Below are 24,157 nucleotides of genomic sequence, written 5' to 3'. Positions count from 1 at the left end.
TGATGTCTGACAAAGCCATCACCACACCAACACTGCAGGTGTGAGGAGTGATGTGCCATCGACTCCACATTATCAAATGTCAATCTGCCACATCCCACAAATTCCCACAGGGAACCACTCATTACTGTAATGTATGTCTCCTCCCTCACATCTCTCCTCCCCTGCACCATGGATGGATGGGCTGTCCAGCATGCACAGAGACAATGGGCCAGATGTCCATTAATCACTGGTTACAATTACTCTGCTCTCAGCCTGCGCTCTGGGACGGGTTGTCCCTGAACACTCGGGTCACTGTGGAGATTTTTTCTGAACTCCTTTGTGGTTTGCCTCAATGAAGGCAACCTACACGTCAATCATTATACAACATTAATAGCTAGTGATTATATGCTGCAGTCATTGTGAGGCCGTAGAAGGGATACAGTAAGAGAGGCGGAGTGGCTATGAGATCAAGGTCTTTCATTTGGAACGGCGAGGTATCCACGAGCCACTAAGTGCATGTGTCTCCCACGGCAGAACGAACATCCTGGTCTCGGCTGTTTGAGCCAAGTGAACATGCAGTAGAGCCGAAGTGAACTGACTTTGAAGGAGGATTTTCAAAAAGAAGAAACAGGTTTTGAAAGTGGTTCATACCACCGTATGACATGCTCTTACTGGTGGTGGCTGGTCTCACCTCTGGTCTCACATCCACTCTGCCTCCCTTCATGTGTCCCTTCTGTGGTGACGTTGATGGCCAGGAGCTCGCGCGGTGTTTTCTAAGCCCTTGGAGGAGCACTCAGGTCGTTTATACATCCATCTTTCAGGTTGATGACAACCAGCAGGACTACAGTGTATCTCTCCTGCTGTGACACTGTGCAGCACGACTGCCTCGGTCCACTTCAAGGGTCGTGTGTTTTGAATTATGTCTACAACCAAGCAAGCAATTCCTCTCCACAATAAACCTGTTACCACACACTTAGAACATTAGCGTTAATATCCTTCAGAAACACGGACAGCGCATTATGCTAGCGTGAAAAACATGCCTGTCATCATGTTGATACAGTAGTGCACTACAGCAACGGATTCCCACGCAGGAGCCTTCTTGAATAATGGAAGTGAGTGCGTGGGAAGGCGGCGAGCGCGTCTGTTGTTTACTCACAGCTGGAGAAGACCAGGGGGCAGGAGTGCTCGTCCATGGGGAAGTTGTGGAGCTGCAGCTGGCATTCGGCGTTGATGGTCAACCTGCCGGAGAGACAGCGGTCACGGGGCGCCAGCACCCAGATCGTTTTTTGGGTCTCCTCACACGGCGTAGCTTGTGTCATTGTGCCCAAGGACCCAGGGCCTGCTGTGACAACAGTGCTAGTTCACCTTACCAACTGGTGTGTACATAAAAACAAAATGTCTTCAAAAGCTCCCGTGTGCGTGTGTTTATTTGAAGTGCGTGTGACGCTGTGAGCAGAGTGCTTTTCTGATGGGGAGGATATGAGGAAGCTACTGTTTCTCCTCGTTCCAGACACCCCATGCTGGGCTCCAAACAGATGGCCATGATGCTTTTCACTGCTTTTGTCCATTTTGGTGTGTAAAGACTGAAGTACAAAGTTGTTGGTTAACGAACTGAAGCCTTGTCGCATTGGGCTGTGAAAGAGGGGCTAACAGGCCACATATCAGCCCTGATACGCTGAAGATTGCTGTCACAGCTGAGTCTGCATGAGCGCCGCAGACCGCCGTTCCACCCGTACACAAACAGAGAAAGTGCCGAAATTAACGAACAAGCTCTGTCCATGAGTACTGTATGTAGGTCAGTCCACAGCCCTCCACCAACACACACACACACACACACACACACACACACACACACACGTGCCCCCAGGAGCGGTCCAGCACGCCCCCCACCCGATGCAATCCGGCTTCCCACCTCCCTCTCCTCTCCTTCCCTGATAAAATGTCAGTCTTGTTTATTTTGGCTTGACTGAAGTTCACGGAGAGTGTGTGTGAGAGAGAGAGAATCAGCAGGGGAGAGACCGCTCGCTCTCTACTCCTCCAGTCATCCTGGACCTGCATGCCAATCGGCTCCAAACAAACATTCAATATATAATGTCAGCAGCGTTAGCGTTTCCTGGAGTGCCCAGAGCATCAGATGGTCAGGGTTTTGCATTTTTGGGAACAGCCCATTGGTACCATTACGCCAGACAAAACAAATCGAGCACAGATAACTAATATAAATGATTCCAAGTGTGTAGTATTTTGACCCAGAAATACAAACTAGAGGTGATGGTGTGTTGTGTTCCTCTAATCGGAGGGTTCTGCTGGAGCTGGGTCAGCCTTGGCTGTAATTAGCCTGCCGGTCCATCCTAGGGAATGCCTGGCTGGCTGGCTAGCTCTGTGGTGAAAATAAGTGCGCCGTCTCGTCTCAGTAGAGAGGGTTCCACACTTCTATCGTTCTATTAATACATCCAGGGTTCCACAGCTTTCACTTTGATTCAGACAGGACTCCCTTCACAAGAAGCAGAATGTTCCTGAGAGAAAGCATGGAGATTGTCTTACTTCTACAGCCAGGAGGATGTGAAGTAAACCATGACCACACAATAATCTCCATAGTCTAGCTAAGTAAGTAAGTGCTCAAGTAAGTAAGTAAGTAAGTTCTCGAGCGTAGTGTCCCATCTCCTGATTCCTTGGCGTGAAGCAGCTTGATGTACAAGTACACCCCCTGGACATGACGCTAGTATGTATGTAAGAGACTCACCCCCAATCCAACCCTTGATGCTTGCTGAGTGCCAAGCAGGGAGGAATTGGGTACCATTTTTTAAAGTCTTTGGTAAGACTCAGCCAGGGATCGAACCCCCAACCTCCCAGTCTCAGGGCGGACACTCTAACCACAAGGCCACTGACCTGGTAGTCTAGCTAAGAAACTGAGAATAACATATACACACACACATATATGTCAGTATGTATGCATGTATGTATGTATGTATGTACAGTATGTATGTATGTATGTATGTATGTATGTATGTATATACTGTATATATGTATGTATATTGTATGTTCATGGATAAAGAATAATATCACGTTCTACTCAGAAGTAATGTGATAAGGATTTTAAAAAAATATTTCTGAATATTTGAAATTGAAAATGTTTCATATACATGGACAAAACAACAACAGAACCATGGGACCAAAATATGCAGGGTTCCCAACTTATTAGTTAATTTGGCCTCTAGCCTGGAATTTTTATGATCATTTTTATAAATCTCATGCCAGCCGGGTTGGTGAAAGTTGGCAACCCTGGTAGTGTCTGTGGTAATTGACCTCAGAGTGTTCAGTATCTAGGTAATGTCTGGGACTAATTTACCTCAGTGTTCAGTATATTGGTAATGTCCGGGACTAATTTACCTCAGAGTGTTCAGCATATTGGTAATGTCTGGGGTATTTTACCTCAGAGTGTTCAGTATCTACATAACATCCGGGGTAATTTACCTCAGAGTGTTCAGTATCAAGGTAATGTACAGGGTAATTTACCTCAGGGTGTTCAGTATCTAGGTAATGTCTAGGGTAATTTACCTCAGAGTGTTCAGTATCTAGGTAATGTACAGGGTAATTTACCTCAGGGTGTTCAGTATCTAGGTAATGTCTAGGGTAATTTACCTCAGAGTGTTCAGTATCAAGGTAATGTACAGGGTAATTTACCTCAGGGTGTTCAGTATCTAGGTAATGTCTAGGGTAATTTACCTCAGGGTGTTTAGTATCAAGGTAATGTACAGGGTAATTTACCTCAGAGTGTTCAGTATCTAGGTAATGTCTAGGGTAATTTACCTCAGAGTGTTCAGTATCTAGCTAATGTCTAGGGTAATTTACCTCAGGGTGTACAGAATCTTGCCGTCGTTCCATATGCGCAGCAGCTGATTGGGCGTTGTGATCCAATGAGAGTCTGCGTTCTTGGAGTTCCTGAAGATGGTGTCTGGGACCCAGATGAGACCCACCATGTTGCTGTTAAGCGTCAGGATCTTCACCGTGCTGTTGTAGCTCAGACGCGTGTCTGTCCACGACTGTGCAAAAATGATGTCGATTTGGTATTCCTGTAATATGCCAAATGCATGATTTATCCATGAGAGCATAATCTTTTACATCACATTTTGATATACTCCCACACTGGAAAATGTAAACCAGTATATGAGCATATTTTGATTCTGTTCAGGGAGTTTAAACATTTGTTTGAATTGTTTGGAACAGATGAAGTGCTGTATCTGAGATATTTTTCGATAAGGGACACATACTCGTCAGTCTTGAACCAATCAACAGTCAATAACAAACTTTCTGAAATTACACATTGAAAGAAAACAACTTCTGCTGTGTTCACCTTCCAGCCATCCTAATGTGAACACTCCTCCGGTCCTGCACCTGACACGCCCTGACCTTTAATCAACTTCCACAGGAACATTGAGACCTGGCTTTAATATCACACTCATTAGAGAGCAATTGTCACAGGAAGACTGTATCTGACTGCTACTATGACCTTTAGTACTTTGGAGTCAAAGTCGATACTCTGAATGCATTCCATTAAGTCCAGGCAGTGGGTGCGAGATGGGGGAGTCTGTTTGAAAGCAAATGAGCTTGTATAGTCCCATGTATTGCTTTCAAGCCTTTTTCACTTTAGTCTGCCTTAATGACTTTTGCAAAGGAATGGAGCAACCTTACCAATTAGAATAATTGCTCCTCCACATTTTCTACACTTTCCTTAGGAGTGGTTCTCACCTCTCAGCAAAATAAATTGCTTTTGAATCACTTGCAGTCACATACAACGATAGCTAGCCTCATTAAATGATTGTGTTTTTTGTTTTTTTTTAAAGGATATACCAAAAATAAGACAGAAAGCCAATTTCGTAAACACACTAAATCTCAGATTGCATCATCAATAGCGGTGGTAACTGGAAAACAAAGACCTTCACGATGAACAGATGAACAATCCCTTTAAAGTAGATGCTCTACAACCGCTTTAAAGTAGAAACTCCACACTCTGTTTGCATCAATTTCTCACTCTGATTCTTCGCTGAAGTGCATTTACAGTGAAATGGGACACCGAGCCTTTCATATTCAATATAACAAAACGCTGAAAGAACACAAACATCACAAACACAAAGTTTAACTGCCATATGAGTGTCAAATAAAAACTTGAACTTGGATCACAGTATTTTTGTTTTGTTTTGAATTAATTTTCTCCTGCCCATGGTGGCGGCTCCCAGATGGCTGAACTAAAATGTCCGTCAGTTGAAGACAGAGTCAATCAGTCAGAAGCTGGGTCTTGCCCACAGAATAATGATTGGCACCATAAAGTATTTAAGTAAATATTTTAAACTTTTCAGGGAGACTCATGGTTATGCCACTAGAAAAATAAGAAAATATCTGTTTGCACTCAGCAGTCATAGAATGGAACCATTTACCATCACATATTAAAGACATTGTCACGACTAGCCATTTCAAAAGCGTAGCCACTCAGCCATCTAGTAATGGAAGCAGTATAATTTGTACTGTATGTATGTTGCATACTGTAAGTGTTGTTAGTGCCTTGCGTGTTTATACTGTATGGGAATGCATTGGGAATGTATGAGTTTTCATGTTTTAGTGCTTTTGTACTCTTGTGGCCAACCTGTGCAGAATGCTGTAACAGACAGGACACAATGTTAATAAGCCTCTTCACACTTTATTGTGTGTGAATTCCTCAATGTGATACGTGATGGTTGTGGCCAAACAGGCTTTTAAACCTTTGTATTTTAACATCTGTTAAATAATGTATTAATTAATTCAACTTAAGCAGAGGTTATTTGATACCCACAACACACCTCAGTTTCTGCTGATTCCCTTCTCCTTGACTGAGACTTTGCATGGGTCTGCTTGTCCTACCGCAGGGAAATACCCTCTCAATCTACCATGAAGGTCGTTAACTCCGCGGGTATAAATGTACAAAGCCAAAAGTTAATTCAACTTCAGCAAAGCAATTATAACCGCAATACCTTAATGACATTTAAGTCTCGGTAAACAATGCAGGTTAATAACTTAATTCCTAAACCGCTGTTAGGCTCTCCTGAAGAATGAAGTTATGTTAAAGTGTTAGTCGTCATTTTCAGTAGTAAGTGGGCATATTTTGTCCCCAGGGGTAAATCCAGACAGTGCAGGTGGTGCAGTTGCACTGGGGCCCGTGGGGTGGGGGGCCCCAGGGGAGCCAGCCCTGGTGCACTGGGGCCCGTGGGTTGAGGGGCCCCTCCTACAGGGGGCTGGGTGGGAAGCAGGCCCTGGAGAGGGATTCAGATTGCAATGATGATTGCTGGTCATCGCTGTCAGATGAAAAACACTTATCTTTTGAAAAACACTTTTTTAAATTTATTTTGTACATCAATTGAAAGCTGGGACTAACCTCTACAACCTCTGAACACCTCCCGGCCATGGGACCATTTACATGCATTCTAAATCAGTTCATCAAATGTGATATTATGTTTAAAAACATAGAAATTGGAATGTTCTTTTCAACATTCTGAAAACTATCGCCATTTTAGAGACATGGTTTTCATCTCACAGTGACACGATTAAGTACTGTATGTTGTTGTCCAATGTCAAGTCTCTGTTTGTTCCGGTGATGATATATACAGTATCTAGATTAGGTGCAATATCTGAACATCCAGACTGACAGGCTGAGCATATCTACAGAACAGAGCAGTCTTCATAGACCAGTAAGAAAATACTTGATTTGATTATGTACAGGAAGCGTGCACGATAGACACAGTAGCGTAAGGTACAGTATCCACACCACCGTACAGTACAGTATGTCACCAGCTGTCTACTGTACCTCATTCTAGAGGTCTGGGACCCAGATAAACCGCATGTTGAAAAGATAGTGTACTGTAGAATGACACCAGGTCCAAATAGTTATTCATGGCATGCGACACAACAGCGGAGCCAGCCACACAAACGCCAATGCCCTTGACTGACTGCCGTTACACCGTTGGTCGAATTTCACACACATGATGAAGTTGCGTCATTGGTTTGATTCACACTCCTGTCTGGCTGTTATTTACAGTTACTCAACATGTTCTAGGTGCTTCCTGCTAAATATGTTGTGTTTTATTATGTGGTGTGTGTCCTATAAAAGGGTCACAGGGTCATAGCTAAGTGCATTTACCGCCGCAGAGAGAAATTGGAGTGTAGGTTAGCCATGTGATATGCTACCTCAGTACAAACATTACTGCTAATTATTTGCAGATTTGATATCTAAGGTTCACTTAGACACCACTGACTACTACTGTAACAAACTAAGAGATGGAACTTTACTTTACTGTAGATCCGCTGTGTGGTCTGGAAATACACTAATTCAGTGTTATAATAATACACTAATTCAGACATACACTAGAATTCCCATGTTAAGCTTAATATATATATATATATATATATATATATATATATATATTATTGCTATATATCAGTGAAGTGTTGGATTCAAAGACAGGAAGACTGTGAACAGTATGTCCACTCCAGCAGTATGTCCACTCTAGCTACGACATAGCTAGAGGACAGTGTAATGGAATAAAAGGCTTGAAACTTGTTTTTTATAGTTGCCACCACTGTTAGGGTCCCTCTGTTGCTGTGGATAGTGTCTCTGACACAAAATACCCATACTTTGCAGAGGACGGACGAGATGTCATCTTGTGCAATTGTGTCACTGTGGCTGAGATCTACATGTACCTCAAAGAATGTTTGGAGAAAGTGTCATGAAAACAACTTGCGTTTTAAACGCCTTCTGCCTTATCCAATGTGATGGCCTAATGTTAATTTGACTGAATGTTTCATATCTGCTGTACTGCTATGACATGCCTTGCTTAAAATAATGTTCAAAACACATTTTTATTCTAGAATGTCACGTTTAAAGGTCATTTATAATCATTATTGACTGTCCTACTGTAGCTTGGTTGAGACCAGACATGTTCCTGTACAGACCAGACCTCTTGGGACAAAGACAATCAATTAAATAAGAAAGAAAACATATTAGCCCTCACTTATCAAAGGAGCGCAGATCCAAGCGCAGAAATGATGGTAGAACATGAGATCTATCAAACAGTCGTATATGGAGGTAGATTTATATCATAAATACACACGTACGAAAGTATAATACGCAACCGTGTTTTGCTATCCATCCGCACACATCTCTCGAGTCGTGTGTCGTAAAAAGAATTCATGCGTGCGTGAACAGATCCACGCGCAAAACCCCCTTGTCATACGTGCATAAACAGATCCACACGCAAGCGTGTTTTGCTATCGACCCGCAAATATCAGCAAATGTAGGCCTACCCAAACAACTAACAATTAAAAAGCAAACAATCATTGAGTGAAGATTTCTTTCATTATATTTCCAGGCGAAAGAGACAGAGAAAAACAACCCCTTATCAATGGACAGACCGGGTGGAAATCTGTCGGCAGCGTTATCTCAACAGACAGCATTCGGAACTGGAGAGGGCACCGCGTTAGCACAATGTACCCTAACACAGGGGGGTGCTGACTGCTTATCAAGCTTAAAGATCAACTATTATCTGGAATGTCATGCTGACTTTCTAGTTAATATGCTAACGTTAACATGCTATTGCCCATTCAAAATACTCCCAAAACTAGTTCAACGTCATGATCCTATTCAATGCCGACAGCTCTGGTAAACAGGTTTAGCTGACGTTAGTTAGCCTAACGTAAAGATAGAGAGAACCAGCTCACAACACAACGTTACTCACAAATCAATACATGTCTTTCCCAGTTACAGTAGGCTACTGATCATCTGGTTGATGTTAAGATGGCAAACGTAATGTCATTCACACCAGATAGCGGCTAGCAAAAGTTATTCAGCAGACAGGCGTACCCTTGATAACTTTTCAAACAACCTCCACTTCCAGCCTAGAATGATTGGCAGTCACCAGCCAATCAGATAGCGCCTTATACTCAGCTAATGAATATTACGAGTTACGAATCGAGACGGCCAAACAGGGAAATGTTTCTCTCAAAAATACATACGTAAATCCAAGCAGAGCAAGCGTGTCTTGCCAGTTTGCAAGCAAAGCGTTTGGGGTGTTTGCGTGCGGATTCTCTTTGCATATGTACGAAGAGGGGTGTTGAGCACGAATCGAAAGATGTTTACGGGTGTATAGCAAAACACATTTCACGAATGGAGAGATATTTGCGGGTCGATAGCAAAACACGCTTGCGTGTGGATCTGTTTATGCACGTATGACAAGGGGGTTTTGCGCTTGGATCTGTTCACGCACGCATTAATTCTTTTTACGACACACGACTCGAGAGATGTGTGCGGATGGATAGCAAAACACGGTTGCGTATTATACTTTCGTACGTGTGTATTTATGATATAAATCTACCTTCATAGTCGTATGCCGCCAATCCCATCGTATGAATGATCGGGTGGTGCGGATTGGAAAACAATCATTTAAATTTCACGCCCTACATATTCTGGCCTCGCCCCTGTAGTTTACGGCATGGAGATTCCAAATACGGCCAGACTCGTCCAATAACAACTCTTCAGTCTCCATGGAAAGATCCCAGAAAAACATCTCACATTTTCAATTTTATTTGAAGGCGTAGTTCACACATGTAAATTCACACAACCAGACAGCGTGTGAGCTGGGCAGCTTCTTTGTTTAATTGTGTAGCCTATCTAAAAACCACTACACATTGCCGTCAATTTGAGGATTTATAATAATAATAATAATAATAATAATAATAAAATTAATAAACTTTATTTTACCTTACATACAGAAAAAAAAACATTATTATAAATTATTATAAATTACAAAGTAACAAAATCTTAAATATTACCGATATGATGACAGAAGCTCTTATATAAATAAGTGCATGAAGCCTACCCATTGCTTTTCTTTTGTTAATATTGATTGCTAGTAATTATGGCACCTGTAGGCCTGCATTGATGGGTGTAACATTAATTTCGCTCGACTTGTAAGGCGGAATAGTTTAAGTGGGCTCAAAATGAAAGCAAAATTACTCTTCCACCAAAAACCTGTTAACCCTGTTAATTGCAAACAATTGGAAAATGCCCATTTATGTTAGGGATGCTGTATATGACACATAGAAGAGGTCTTTACCTCTCATAATATTTTGCCATAGGGTTGGCTACATATGTTGAAGTGATGAACAGGCCTATTAGTAGGGGGGGTTATCCCAGAAAAATGACCTAATCGTTACGCGGTGAATAAAAGCACCAAATTTGGTATACACCCTCTTTAAGATGTATCTAACCATTCTAGATGGGGGGCCCAGAAATTTGACCCACTAAAGGCTGTTTTTAGTGGAAAATCCAAAATGGCACACCAGAAAAGACCTATTTATATAATCCGGACAGTTTGAATGATTGTGCTATTACTTTCACATGTATAGTAAACAGACTAATATTAACATATTCACCCAAAGTAACCCGTGAAACATGTCTTAAATACATTTCTAACAGCTTAAAACACCAAATATAGGCAAAAAAAATATATCAAAATGAGAGGAGGTTCCAAATAAAACATTTTCTGAGTGATATTTTAAATGTCATGTATAGATACAATTGTTACAAAATAACCTTTAAAAGACCCAAGGAAAGATTATCCATAAATTATATATTTTGAAAACCTTCATGTGACCAGAGATCAAGCCCTCTATTGGGGCATAACTCACTGCAGGTGAAAGGGTAAAAATTGTAACTTATATCACTATGAAACTTTACCGATAATTTATATACATTAGAGCCATATTTTTTTGCATTACACTTTTTCTCAAAACTTGTTTAAATATGCAAATGAGGCATTGTGTAACTAAAGTGTGCAAATTTACATAACTTCGGGGACGGAAATCTGAACAATGGATGAAGCCTGGTTAAAAAATAGAATCAGAACATGTGGTAAACACTGACACCAGGGGTGTTTCCTGGTATGAAACATCAGGGGCTAAGCCAAGCTAACATTACTGTTAGCTACTGTTAGGTTAGCTAACGTTAGCTAGCTAGCTATGTCAAATTACTATACCACACTGACTTAAAATTTCGGCAATTATCAAACAAATCAAGATGGACATTGACAAAATCACCGGTTCCACCAATGTTTGGGGAAATTAGAAAGTGAACCACAGATTTTCATAATGTTACCTGCTATAAGCACAAGGCACTCACCACTAAACGGTGAGAAAACAAGACTCTAAATGTAAATAGGATGCAGTGCAACATAAACAGATACAGAGAACAAAATAAACACAAGAGTGCAAAACAAACCAGGTTAAGAGTAAATAACATAAGATGAGGCAGACACCAGACAGAAAAATAGGAAGATACAGAGTACACGTATAAACAATAATACAATGTGTAAATGGAAAGAAGACAGTGCAAAATAAACAAGACAGTGTACAACATGAATATATTGATGCCTACAAGTGTCAACCAGACGACAGTGTAGATGTAAAGACACAGTGCAAAATTAAAAAGATAGGTGCACAGAGTGCAAAATAAACCGAGCACAACATAGGCCTACAGATGTGAGAACATAAGAATGTAACTTGACCCACGGTATTCTAACAGGCGCTTTACGGCATTCCGCACCACCGCTCGCACGCCAATAGGGGCGCAGTAATACAACTCATTGACCCATTGCTGTAGCTCATCTCGCACATTAGATGAGCCTACCGTTCTCAAACTCCTTGTTCTCTGTCTGGTTGTAATTTAATTATTAAGAACAAAGCCTATCTATTTATAGTTTCTATCTCTGTAACTGTCGCCGGGTCTATATCTGTTAACTGTCGGGACAAGTAGAAGTTTAATACAGTAGGCTAACTGAGTGTTCTCATATGAAACATGGCATCAGGATGAGTAAGATGGCTAACGGAGCTGACCAGAGATGTGTTTGAAATGGTTCACTCACTCCCTATTCCCTATGTAGTGCTACTGTCGTGATTTAATTTGATGTAGCTCCCCTGTATTATAATCATGTCAGGATATTAATGGTATACTGTTTGATATTAGATGAAAACCCCAATAGTAGTATAAAAAGTCACCACCAGATGTAGCCACCGGGAACGGATGTGTAGAAAATGGAATGTCCCCACCATTCAGCAGGTTAAGAAAATGCTGGGACAGCGGCTGTAGGGCGGGAAGTATAAATGCGCACCCAGCCTGAGCATTCAAGATGCTCTTTTCTCCTTTTCCTGCTGAAATTCCCAGCCTGGTCCTCACCTCCTGCCAAGTAGCCTAGGCCCAAAAAACAGCCAGAGAATAGTGCTGATTAATGCAGAGATATGTAAAGCAAGTAAAAAGTCCTTTCTCCTCTTCCTGTTGAGGGCCCTATTTTCCTCTCAAAAAGCAGACAGAGCCCTTACACCCAGGAAGCTGCAGACAGAGCCCTTACACCCAGGAAGCTGGGAGGGGGGGGGGCATGAATGTAGGACATAAGTTATTTGCTGAGCCAGCAAAACTAGACATCATTTGATTGGTGGCAAAGGTAGTGATGTATGGAAACTGGGATGTGGTCAAAGGGGGGGGGAGGGGTGATAAGACTATAAAGGTCAATTAGACAAAGGGAAAAGTTGTTCTTTCCCGGGGAAGCTCCGACTTATATGCTGTTTGTTTCTGAAGAGCATTAAAAGTCAAATCGCATTTGGACTCTTTGTGCCTCGAGTTGTTTTTTCTTCTCGGACTCTGAAGTTATTTTGGAACTTTGAAACCAATCTGGACTTAGATTTATTTCTGGACTTAGATTTATATCTTGGAATTTGACCTAAGACATAGTAAATAATTTTTACACGACACTACCATGGATGTATTGAGTGCGACTCATAGTGAACTACATGGGGAATGATTTAACAGTTTTGGGACACTACATGGAATGTCACTGCGTAAGATATTCATGACGCAAACAAGCAGACGCGCCGATCGCTGATGGCAGCAGGTTGAAATAGGTAGTATTCAGGTTCCATGTTTAGTTGAATGATAAATCCCAATAAATCACAATTATACATGTGATGATGTAGATAGCAACATAAAAAGATACATTGACAAGTGGACGGGTTTTAAGAACTTTAGACAGATTCAATAGAAGGATAGCATTGATTGACGGGTGGATGCCGTGAGATTATTGGCCTAAAATCTAAGGTACCCGTTGTCGTAATTGCACGTGACCTAGCGTTTTCCAGGAAGTAATAAATTATACACTTTGATATAAGATTACAACAAAAGTAGAATTTTTTGATTTTTTTGGCATACATCGTTGAATAGGTGAACACTATGACCAATTATGTGAACCAAAATGGGACAGAATGCTTTTTTCATTTCAGTGCGACTTTAAGGATAACCTAAGCGACATGTGTGTCCAATGTCATGCTTGTATGATATTCATTAAGTGTCTTAAGGTGTCTATTGAGTCTATTGCCAACAGTTTAGGTCGCCATTTTGAATATTGTCAATAACTCACTTCCTGTTAAATATATCTTTGGGCACCCCTTCTAGGATGTCTGGATCAGCCAAGGGACATCTGTATCAAATGTTATACTTATATGAGATTATTTAGGCGTCTTTTGAGTAAACTGTCAACAGTTTGGGCGGCCATTTAAAATGTTGTCAATAATTCACTTCCTGTTTGAGATTTTTTTGGGCACCCCATCTAGGATGTCTTAGGGTCACCCAAGGGACATCTGTACCAAATTTGGTGCTTTTATCTGCCACGTAATGATTTTTCATATAATCCCCCCTACTATACTGTATGTGGCTGTGCTTATCAGAATCAGTCTCATGACAATCCTCAAACTTCTCCACGGTCTGAGACTGGACGTCAGATGTGGTCTCAGTCTCCGCTCGCGTCTAAATTGATAAATGTCGAACTTGGTGTGGAAATGACCGCACACTCAGTTTCCTGTCCTACAATCGCTTAGTAAATGAGGGTCTTTGTATTTGTTAGTTTTTGCATTTTTACTTTAGCTCTGGTTATGCTCTTAGATACATGTTTAGAAAGGAGATGCACTTATGATTTCTGGCGACTAGTAGCTCTCTTGACTACGCTGATGCATTTACTGTTAAGTCACTTTGGATAAAAGCGTCTGTCAAATGACTGTAATGTACAAAAAACAACATATGGAACTGAACATAACGGAGATGAGACCCAACGTTATATGAATGATTGGGTCCAGTGGTCCATTAGAGCGGTAATGAGGACGCTATGTTGGGGCGGTAAACATGGCGAGACGCAGACGCCCTCAGGAGAGGCGGCGTTTCGTCTCTATAGAAGCGCTTCAAACACGGAGCCTGTCAGACAGAACCCTCGCCTCCTCCATGTCACATCCCCCTCAAAGGTAACCAGCTCTTTCATCCCGAGACCACACATTCTGGCTGACTATTATATCCTTCGGCTTTCATCCGTGTCAGAGAAAGGAGGCACACAGGTAGAAATTAGGCATGTGTGTGCATTGGCATTAATACTGTGGGAAAATGCTGTTATACAACCATTGTTGTCTCAGAGGACTTGAGCGTTGGTTGATGCTTTCTGCTTTTATGCATCAAAACGAGGCCGTATAAAAGCCATTACTATTCAGTGCCACAAAGTTCGCTGAACACCAAATAAAAAGCGTGGTGAGTCATTAGGATTTACTACAGTACAAAGGACAGTGGGTATAAATTAGGCTCCTGCTGGATCTCCCGATCGGATCATGTTGTTATCATCATTTGGAGAATTATCTTCACAGCACCAGCTACAGTATGATGAGTACACTGCTGTGTGTTGCTGCTGTTTAATCAAACTTGTCTTAAATGAATATCCGCTTCAGTGATGAACTTAATATCATTAAAGCTAATGAAGAATGAATGATAATGTTCTCGGCACAAAATATGGTCACCCTATTAGGGTCACTAACTATGTCCATAAAGCATACGGTCTGGTTGATTACACGGGCTATAAAGCTATAAACAGCGAGTGTACGCATCAAATATGGATGTGGTGTCTATACCCCCGGGCCGTGGCCTGGTTTTCGAGCTCAGAGCTCAGGGCGTGTGAGGAGCCGCCTGGATGTCGCCGGGGCCCCGGATGGTTCCAACGTCCAGAGACCGAGGAGACCTCACGAGGGCCGAGGCGCGGCGAGGAGTCTAGCCGAGCGGAAGATAATCTGTTGTTTTCTGTCGTGCTGTGCAGCATTTCCAGAGCAGCAGAAGAGCGGGACCGTGGGAGGGGCGTGCGGGGGGCGTGGGGACGGAGGGGGCGCGGGGACACCTGCCGCAGGTGATCGCCAAGTCGCTTCCTCGCCAGGGTCTCTCAGGCAGTCCAATCACGCTGCCCTCAGGACAAATTGCTCAAATGTCACCGGCGCTTACGGGCGCCGTACATATCTGAAAGCAAAGCGTGCGTCTCCGGCAGCAGGGAGGCCCCAGTGACCCACTGGGCGGGAGCGTTTCGACTTAACACAACGGCACTACTTAACACAACAGTGCTCATCCCTGCGCTGACTAACTGGGCTCTGCAAAGCACACAGAACCTCCACAACACCGGGGCCGGTATTCCTCAACCATTTAAGGGGAGACACTACAGTTGAATAGGATTTTTTTTTTCCTTTAAAGATATCCTCATGATATGCTCATGATTTTTTGCCAGTTTTAACTTGACATCAAGAGAAATATTTTTTGTATTACACTTTCTCTCAAAAAAAAGGTATGCAAATTAGGCAATAAGTCATTAAATATGCGTACATTTGCATACGAGGTGCGACCGAAAAGTCGCCGGATTGTGTCAGCCACGCTCATGCCTCTATTTGAATTGAAAAAACAATGATATCCCTTTGTTGCCCCTTATCTCACGACTATTCTGGTATAATATGGTTCACCTCACTCAATCGGTGCTTCTGTGACAGGCTGTTTTGTAGAGTGTCGCAGGGGTAGTTTGTCACAGTTGTGGCACTTTTCTCTACCAACTCCCAAAACTCAACAATTGTATTTGTTGTCAAAGAGGAGGACTTTGCCAAGTGCTTCCATGGGTGGGAAAAGCGAATGCAGAAGTGCATTAACTCTTGGGGGGACTACTTTGAGGGGGACAATGTGTAATTTCTCTGCAGATTCTGTAATAAAAATGTTTTGAGAGTGTACTTTCTTTATTGTAATAAAATTGTTGAGTTTTGGGAGTTGGTAGAGAAAAGTGCCACATCTGTGACAAGCTACCATGCGACACTCTACAAAACAGCCCATCACAGAAGCACCGATTGAGTAATAGTGGTGAAATATAGGACAACAAAGGGATATCATTGTTTTTTCAATTCAAAAAGAGGCATGAGCATGGCTGACACAATCCACAATTTTCGGTCGAACCTCGTATATTTCTGTACCTACTATCTAAACAATGGATAAAGTCAGGCTTAAAGTTTTACTTTTGTTTCAACAATATACTAAAAACTTAAATATATATTGCTTATTTTCAAGAGATATTGAAAAAATACTGCATACACCCATCCACCATATATTTTGGGCATATTTTTAGACAGGAAATGCAACCTAAAATGAAAAGAAAACAAGATATTCACAATTCCAGCTGTAAATATTTGCAGAATACATCTGAGAGTCAGTATGTAAAGTTTAGTGAATGCAACTGCCCTGGAAGTTGAGATAGCAGGTACAGAGTGACATCTGGTACTGAAAAAACGTAATTTTAAGAAAATGGCCGATGAAGATAAGCATTATGAATTCATATGCTTATTTCACAGGTACAACAATTTGAAAAAATAGCAGTTTTTAATCAAGTCTCACAATTTCTCTGTTCATGTAGTGATAGTATACATGTTATACTAGAAGAATATCGAAAAATCTGAAAATTTAAGTTTGGAAGCATTTTGACTGTAGTGTCTCCCCCTAACATCATGGATTGATGGCAGATGGGCCCGAGAATGATTTGTTTTGGACAATATTCTGCGTTTTGTTGATGACTAAGCTGGCGTTTCTACTGCACCTACTCATGACTTTACAGAGCGTTGGTTACGGGTGGAAACAGAACAGGGCCAATGGCTCGTTTCTCCTCCCAGACCCCACACTGTTCACCCTATCAAGGATAAAGCAACCCCGCTGTCATTGTATGTGTGTGTGTGTGTGTCTGTGTTTGTTTGTGTGTGTGTGTGTGTGTGTGTGTGTTTGTTTGTGTATGTGTGTGTGTCTGTGTGTGTCTCTGTGTGTGTGTGTGTGTGTGTGTGTGTGTGTGTGTGTGTGTGTGTGTGTGTGTGTGTGTGTGTGTGAGAGAGAGAGAGAGAGAGAGAGAGAGAGAGAGAGGGGAGAGAGAGACAGAGTGAGAGTGAGAGGGTGTGAATGAGTGTGAGAAGAGAGACAAGAGGGACACAAGAGAAATACAGAAAGGAAAGAGACACTGCATTGACTCACCATGTCTATCGATGACACAGGCCCGATGCTATTGACGTAAATGTCCACATCTATAACAGTAGGTTTCACTGAAAGAGAAAGAGACAGGTCTATTACAGGCTAGAAGGGAAGGTCCGATCGTAAGGGCATGACAAATTCTTTAGCTAGGTTGTTTGTCAGCATGTCAATATTTGAAATTGGTTTGGCACTGAAAAGTCAATATCTCATGTTTTTTTTTCACCCATCATTTTGCAATTCGACTCCTGGTAGCAATGAGAGATCATTTGGAAGCAAGCAATTACTATTCTGAACTGGCAAAATCACAATCATTCCAGCAGGAATTAATTTCATTAGTGGCCAGAGGCACGCTGGCCATTTCTGCCGTGCAATCTGTTCTGTGAGATGACCGCAGGCTGGACCTGTCACCCAACGCCTCCGTTCATCGAATAACCTCTCATAAACAGCTCATACTGTGAAATTCACACTCAGCTTCATTTAAATCCAATTCTCTTTACCGGCTGTCCGTCTCCGCTCTGACAAGGTGCGGCTTTAGCGGCTTTAACGAGCGCGTCGCGCCCGCATGGTTGGTGTGCCCGTATCATTGCACATGACCCCAAATCAACTGTTGAGGTGGCAAAAAGCGCGAGGCTGGTGAGGCCGCCCTGATCCTGTAGGCTCACTTCTGTTCCTCTCCGCAGATCCGTCCTCATGTCCATCGATCTCAGTGGGCGGGACTACTCGCTTCGGCGGACAAACTCCTTCAGCCAATCAGCGCAACAAAACTTTTGCCGAATCCAGTCAGGAGAACGGAGAAAACGTATTTTCCTCAGAGAAACTGTCTAATTGTTTTTACTGGGTCTATTTCTGCAATAGCTGCACTTATGAATGTGTTTATTCCACTAACGTTGACGTTAGCGCTCGTTGCTTCGGGAGACACCATGAGCCTACTATTTGGCCAGCGGACTGTATTTCACATCCTCAACTACCGGAGCCAATCAGGGGCCAATCAATCCTGATTGGCCTGGTCACATTGTCCTTTCTGGAAATGGATGAAGGTACGAGGAAGACCAGACTAATCTGTGAGCTAAGGATGAGAGATCAGGATGTTTTCACGAGGCTAACAAAGACATCTGCCTGTGAGCAGAACATGTTTTGATGGAGCCCCGGAGATACCTGCCTGCCTAGACTGCAGATGAAGAAGGATGATTTCAAAAACAGCGGTGCATCAACGGTGCGTCATGTCAGCTTAACTTATTATGAGTGCCACCGCTGCTCAGACGAAGACGGCCTCAGTCTGCGATGACTGACACGCCGGCGCTCGCCGGGAACGCCGCGGTTGGCCGCCGCGGTCAAAACGTCACACGTCCGCCCGTCGCCTCCTCTACGCGCACGCTCCCCCTTCTTCTGACCCCTGTCCCGCCTTCCTGTCATCGCCCCCGGGACCCAGCACAGAGAGGTGTCCCCGCCTCCTCCCTGATCAGACGGGCGCCGGTACCGCCCCCCTGGTCTGCGCGCTCTTTAACGGAGGGATGTTTCCGCCCGGTCAGCTTGGTCACAGACTCAGGAGGAGGAATGAATTATCAGACTTTATCAGCCAGGCCTCGTAGGTCCTGTTCACCCCGACTGTTAAGTTTGTCTCCACATGGCTGGGCCCCCGTGTCTGACCGGACACACAGCTACCCCACCTGAACACACCGGGTACGACACGATGATACGATGCACCCGGTGAAGCGCTGCGATCGCCCCCTCACTGACCCCACAGAGCCCCGGGGCTTACTGGCCTCTGGTCCGGTCATCTATGATCCACCCCGTGCCATGAAGGACCGTTGGTTTAGAAGTAGGTACTGAAGCATCAGCGCTGGGAAGAAACCAACGTGCTTCTCTAGAATCGTTTGTCCACCTTCTTCACCAAGAAAACCTTCCCTTTTCCACAGTGGTTTTTCGAGGACCGATTCCCCTCGACAAACGAGTCTCGCCAACAACCGTAGATCAATAGGAGAGAATCAATCTGCCGTCCGCCGGCTGCTGTCTCCTGCAGTCAGTCACGGCTGGACGGAGCCAAGCCTGCGTGATGGAGGAGGAGGAGGAGGAGGAGAGGAGGAGAGGAGCCCGCGACCTCCACCGGTCAGGACAGGACCAGAGACCAGGGAGAGCACTCGCTCACGGCTAGGAACGCAGACTCAATAACAGCCTCTCACTGCTCCCGGGAGCCCAATCTACACACACACACACACACACACACACACACACGCACACACACACACAGTCTACGCAGCGCAAATCGATCAATCATGCATTGCAAAGTATTTCTCCTGTGGCTAGGTGAAATCACAGCGTTATTTTTAAGGGGGGGGGTATTCAAACAGTTTCCCTTATTACCAGGTAGACTACCTTCACAAGCAGGCAGGAGGGATAAGTGAGTGTGTGTGTGTGTGCGTGTATGTGTGGGCGCGTGTGTGTGTGTGCGTGCATGTGTGTGTGTGTTTGTGTGTGTGTGTGTGTGTGTGTGTGTGTGTGCGTGTGTGTATGTGTGTGTGTGTGTGTGTGTGTGTGTGCGCATGCCTGTGGGTGCATGTGTGTGTGTGTTTGTGTGTGTCTGTGTATGTGTGTGTGTGTAGACACTGTGCGGGTTCTGCTGCCTGACAGACTTAATAAAAACCGGAGGAAGCTGTCCAAGTCGACGGAAGCAGTCACAGTTCCCAGTTTCAAATTTGCCAACGTGCATTTTGGTTGTGGCCAGGCTACAGCTGGATCACGCAGAACAGCGTTCCCATCCCTGGGAGAGGGAACCATTTCATCCATTCTCATCACTTCTCCTCGTCTGCTTGGTTCAGCCTGTACAGGGGTTTCCTAATGAAAGCTCTGGGAAACGTACTTGAATAGACACAGCTTGATAGAGAGATGGATTTCCACGTTCGTCTGTTGCATTGTGGGAGAATACGGGACGACTCAAAGGAAACGAACGAGATGAGTCTTTAATGAGTTTCATACAGAGCGCGATTGCTCCGGTCCAATCAATCACATTTATTTATATACTGTAGCACATCCCATACATGAATGCAACACAATGGGCTTTACAACAAAATAAAGATTACAATAAGACAAAAAAGTAAAAAGCCACGAGACATTTGCAATTCACTGCTCATCAGGATCCCTGGCAAGGGCCTCCAAGAGCTCCGGTACACCCAGAACAGGGCTGTCAGGATCCTGATGAGTGTGCAGAAATAAACCCACACCACCCCCATCCTGGCATCTCTCAGCAGCTCCCTGGCTCCTACAGGATTGATTTCAAAACCCTTCTCCTACCTTTCAAAAGCAGCCGTGTAATGCACCTCTCTACCTTAGAGAACTCCTCACTCCACTCAACCCCTCCTGCAATCTCCGATCTGGAGCGCAACGAGGGATCTATTTAAAAAAATCGGTTTTTAAGCCGTCACATTCAACTTTTGAAATGTAAGTAAAACACGAAAATGCTTCTTTTTTTTTTTACGTGAGCTTTGTTTCGAAAAATGGATTGCGGTAATGCGATATATGTTGGGTGACTAGTTTAAGGAGATCAAATCATATTTAGACCGGTATGGTGCTTTAAGAATGGTCTAAGTAAGCAAAAGTAAGTACCCTTGAGAACCAATGTTCTCGAGCTTAGTGGCCCATAGGGCAGGAGCCTATCTCCTGATTCCTTAGCGTGAGGCAGCTTGATGTACAAGTCCACTAGTGGCGGCTGGTGACTCAAAAAACTGAGGAGGACAGGAGGAAGAGAGGCGAACCGCCCATGGGCGCCGGGGGCACTTTCCTTTAGTCAGTTATTATTTGAAATATCAGCTTTAAAGTGGATTTACAGTCAATTTTAGCATATGAAAAACTGAATAACACTTTCTTTAACTACATCATATCAGTTCAGCTCATGGCTAGCTAGCAATGGTACGGCTATGGGATTAGCACTAGCTCATTTGGGTTGCTGTCAAAGCTGCCACTCTTATGTTAGCCTACAATTATCAGAACAATAAACATTCAGTTGAAAGTTTTCCATCCACCCATCCATCACTGGATGAGGAATAAGCCCCGCAAAGCGATCAATTCTCACGCAAGCAGGAGCCAGGCTGTGGATTTCTCCGATCCGGTGTTGCGACCCAGTCTCTAGAAATGTTTTGGACGAGTTGCCGACAGTTTGCGCCTCCAGCCAATCTGCGCACCTGCCTATGCCGTAGCCTGACGTGCACCTCGTAGCTAACGTTACCGGCTATAGCCAGCCAGTGGAACTGTCGTGTTCACACGGCTCTAGCTCAAAATGTATTTATGTCAGCTTAGATATTTAGATGGCTAGAATCAAGACAAATAGACGAACAGTTTGATGTATAATATGTCCCATAATACTTTCGGATGTATTATATTATGTAGCTACGAACACACAAAAAGTCTCCAATGGCACAGGGAAGAGAAACACAGACATCAACGCCGACCCAATCGGCCTTCACTGTGGTAAATCTGGAATGTGATTGGACTAACAAAATGTCAATATCTGAATCCTGTTCAGACAGGGCTGGAGTACTGTCCTCCTTTGCGGTAATTTTTCAGCGTTTTGGCCAATCACAAATTAGCAAGAAAAAAGGCATTACATTGATTTAAGAAAAGAACCCTCCCTAAGGGAGGCTAGCCTCCCTTACATAGATATCTATGGGTCCTCCAGCTGCATGTTATAGATGTCACTGTTGGAGCTTTAGAATTTCAATAATGGGTTTTTATCCATAGGGAAAACCTGCTTTATGAACAAAACTGAAACAATATGAATTATGAATAAATAAATTCATGTATTTATATTTTAATCCCTCTCTTCTCTCCAAAAACTGAGGAGGACTGTCCTCCCCTGCCTCAATGGATGAGCCTCCACTGAAGTCCACTCCCTGGACATGACGGCCCAGGAACTTACCCCCCCCTGGACATGACGTAGCAGGAACTTACCCCCCCCTGGACATGACGGCCCAGGAACTTACCCCTCCCTGGACATGACGGCCCAGGAACTTACCACCCCCCTGGACATGACGTAGCAGGAATTTACCCCCCCGCCGGACATGACGGCCCAGGAATTTACCCACAATCCAAGCTGAGCAGGGAGGCAAAGGGTACCATTTTTATAGTCTTTGGTATGACTCTGCTGGAGATCGAACCCCCAGCCTCCCAGGTGGACTCTAACCCCCAGGCCCCTGAGCCTCTGGAACGCCCTCCCTGACAATCTGAGGCCCCTGAGCCTCTGGAACGCCCTCCCTGACAATCTGAGGGCCCTGCAGACTCTGGAACGCCCTCCCTGACAATCTGAGGCCCCTGAGCCTCTGGAACGCCCTCCCTGACAATCTGAGGGCCCTGCAGACTCTGGGCTCTTCCAAGACTGGTAGAAATACCCACTTAGATGTTTAGAAACGTTTTTATTAGAAGTAATGTGTATATATTTTATATCCTGTATGGATTGGATTGGAAATGTTTATTTCAGTGACAGGGTGTCCAGCCCGTAAGGACTTACAGGACACATCAATAGTAAACATAGACACAAAGTCAAACACAATCATTCCACAACAGACATTCCAATACAATCGAAAGTTAACTAATAGCTCCAGCCATCTTCTTCAAGCCATATTACATGTAAATAATTTAGTTTTTAGTAGAGTCAATGCTCTCCTAATAAAGGTAGCAGCAGTGAAAATCTCTTCTCTGAACAGCCACTCTAGCTTTGCATCATCTCCTCACCAGAACAACTCTGGCTTCAGGTTTTGCATTTTTTCAAATAGAAATAGTCTGGGATCATAATCTAATGGACAATGAAACGTGAAATGAAATTCGTCCTCCGTCACTTCAAGATCACACACTGTACAAAGTCTCTCCTCCTCAACAACAGAGTTAAATCTACCTACTTCAATAGCAAGAGGAAGGGTCCCCGTTCTGAGCTGAGCACAAACAGATCTTCTACATCTATCCAATGTATTAACTAGTGTCCTGTATTAACTAGTGTCTGTTATTATTCTGCTTGATTGTTTTCTTAATGGCTTTGTTTCAACACATTGAGAGATTCACAATAAAAAGTGCTTTATAAATCAAATGATCTATTTATTTATTTATTTATTTATTTATTTATTATTATCCATACTATGAGACTTGGGTGTGAGACTTGGGTATGAGACTTGGGTACTCTCGGGAGTAGCTCACGTTGAGCGCCTTACTGGACCTCTCACAGACAGATGGACACTAGTTGTGCTCTGCTTTCTGCCGGGCCTTACTACGGACCTTCGGGAACTGCTTTCAACCACTGAACGGGCCTGGAAAGAGGACTGAGCTGGTCCAGACAGCGCTAGCCAGCCAGAAGTGCCGGAGCGGATACGAAGGATGTCGCTGGCTCCGGTGGGCTATTCTCCTTTCATTACCTTTCAGAGAGCCGGAAATATGTGTATATTGTATGCTGTGGCAGGTAGGGGAACACTAGGGTGGCTTAAATCATTCCCCTAGACAACCAAGCCCAACCCTGGTGAGGTACTGGGCACTACTGTACTTATCAGAATAAACCAACTCAGCTGTGAATCCTGGTCTGTGGTGCCTTTAGCTATGAGCGACAGTGTTCAGGTTGTTTGCTGTGCAACCATGGATGTATTAATAGAACTGGATAAGGTCACTCCATTCACTGACTGCTCGAAAGAGTGAAGCCCAATTGAACCGCGCCATCTTTGAAAAAAATGCGTCATTGATACCTTTGACATGCGCAGTCAAAGGTATCAATGATGCGTTCTTGTAGTCCACACAGAT

The 24,157-nt window shown here is 43.7% G+C and overlaps 1 protein-coding gene across 1 annotated transcript in view; it reads right to left on the bottom strand.

Moving 5' to 3' along the window:
- Nucleotides 1-24,157, bottom strand: part of LOC311316230 (gamma-aminobutyric acid receptor subunit gamma-3-like) — a gene marked incomplete at both ends in the record, with an annotated part of 42,657 nt that overhangs the window by 11,214 nt on the left and 7,286 nt on the right. The window contains 3 exons of the mRNA XM_084447050.1: nucleotides 1,136-1,218; nucleotides 3,829-4,049; nucleotides 17,393-17,460. Of these exons, the coding sequence (XP_084303176.1) occupies nucleotides 1,136-1,218; nucleotides 3,829-4,049; nucleotides 17,393-17,460 (372 nt within the window). The remainder of the gene's footprint in view (nucleotides 1-1,135; nucleotides 1,219-3,828; nucleotides 4,050-17,392; nucleotides 17,461-24,157) is intronic.

This window comes from Borostomias antarcticus, assembly GCF_949987555.1.
Source record: "Borostomias antarcticus genome assembly, chromosome: 12".
In the NCBI taxonomy this organism is placed as follows: domain Eukaryota; kingdom Metazoa; phylum Chordata; class Actinopteri; order Stomiiformes; family Stomiidae; genus Borostomias; species Borostomias antarcticus.
This window is presented reverse-complemented; position numbering and strand designations above follow the sequence as displayed.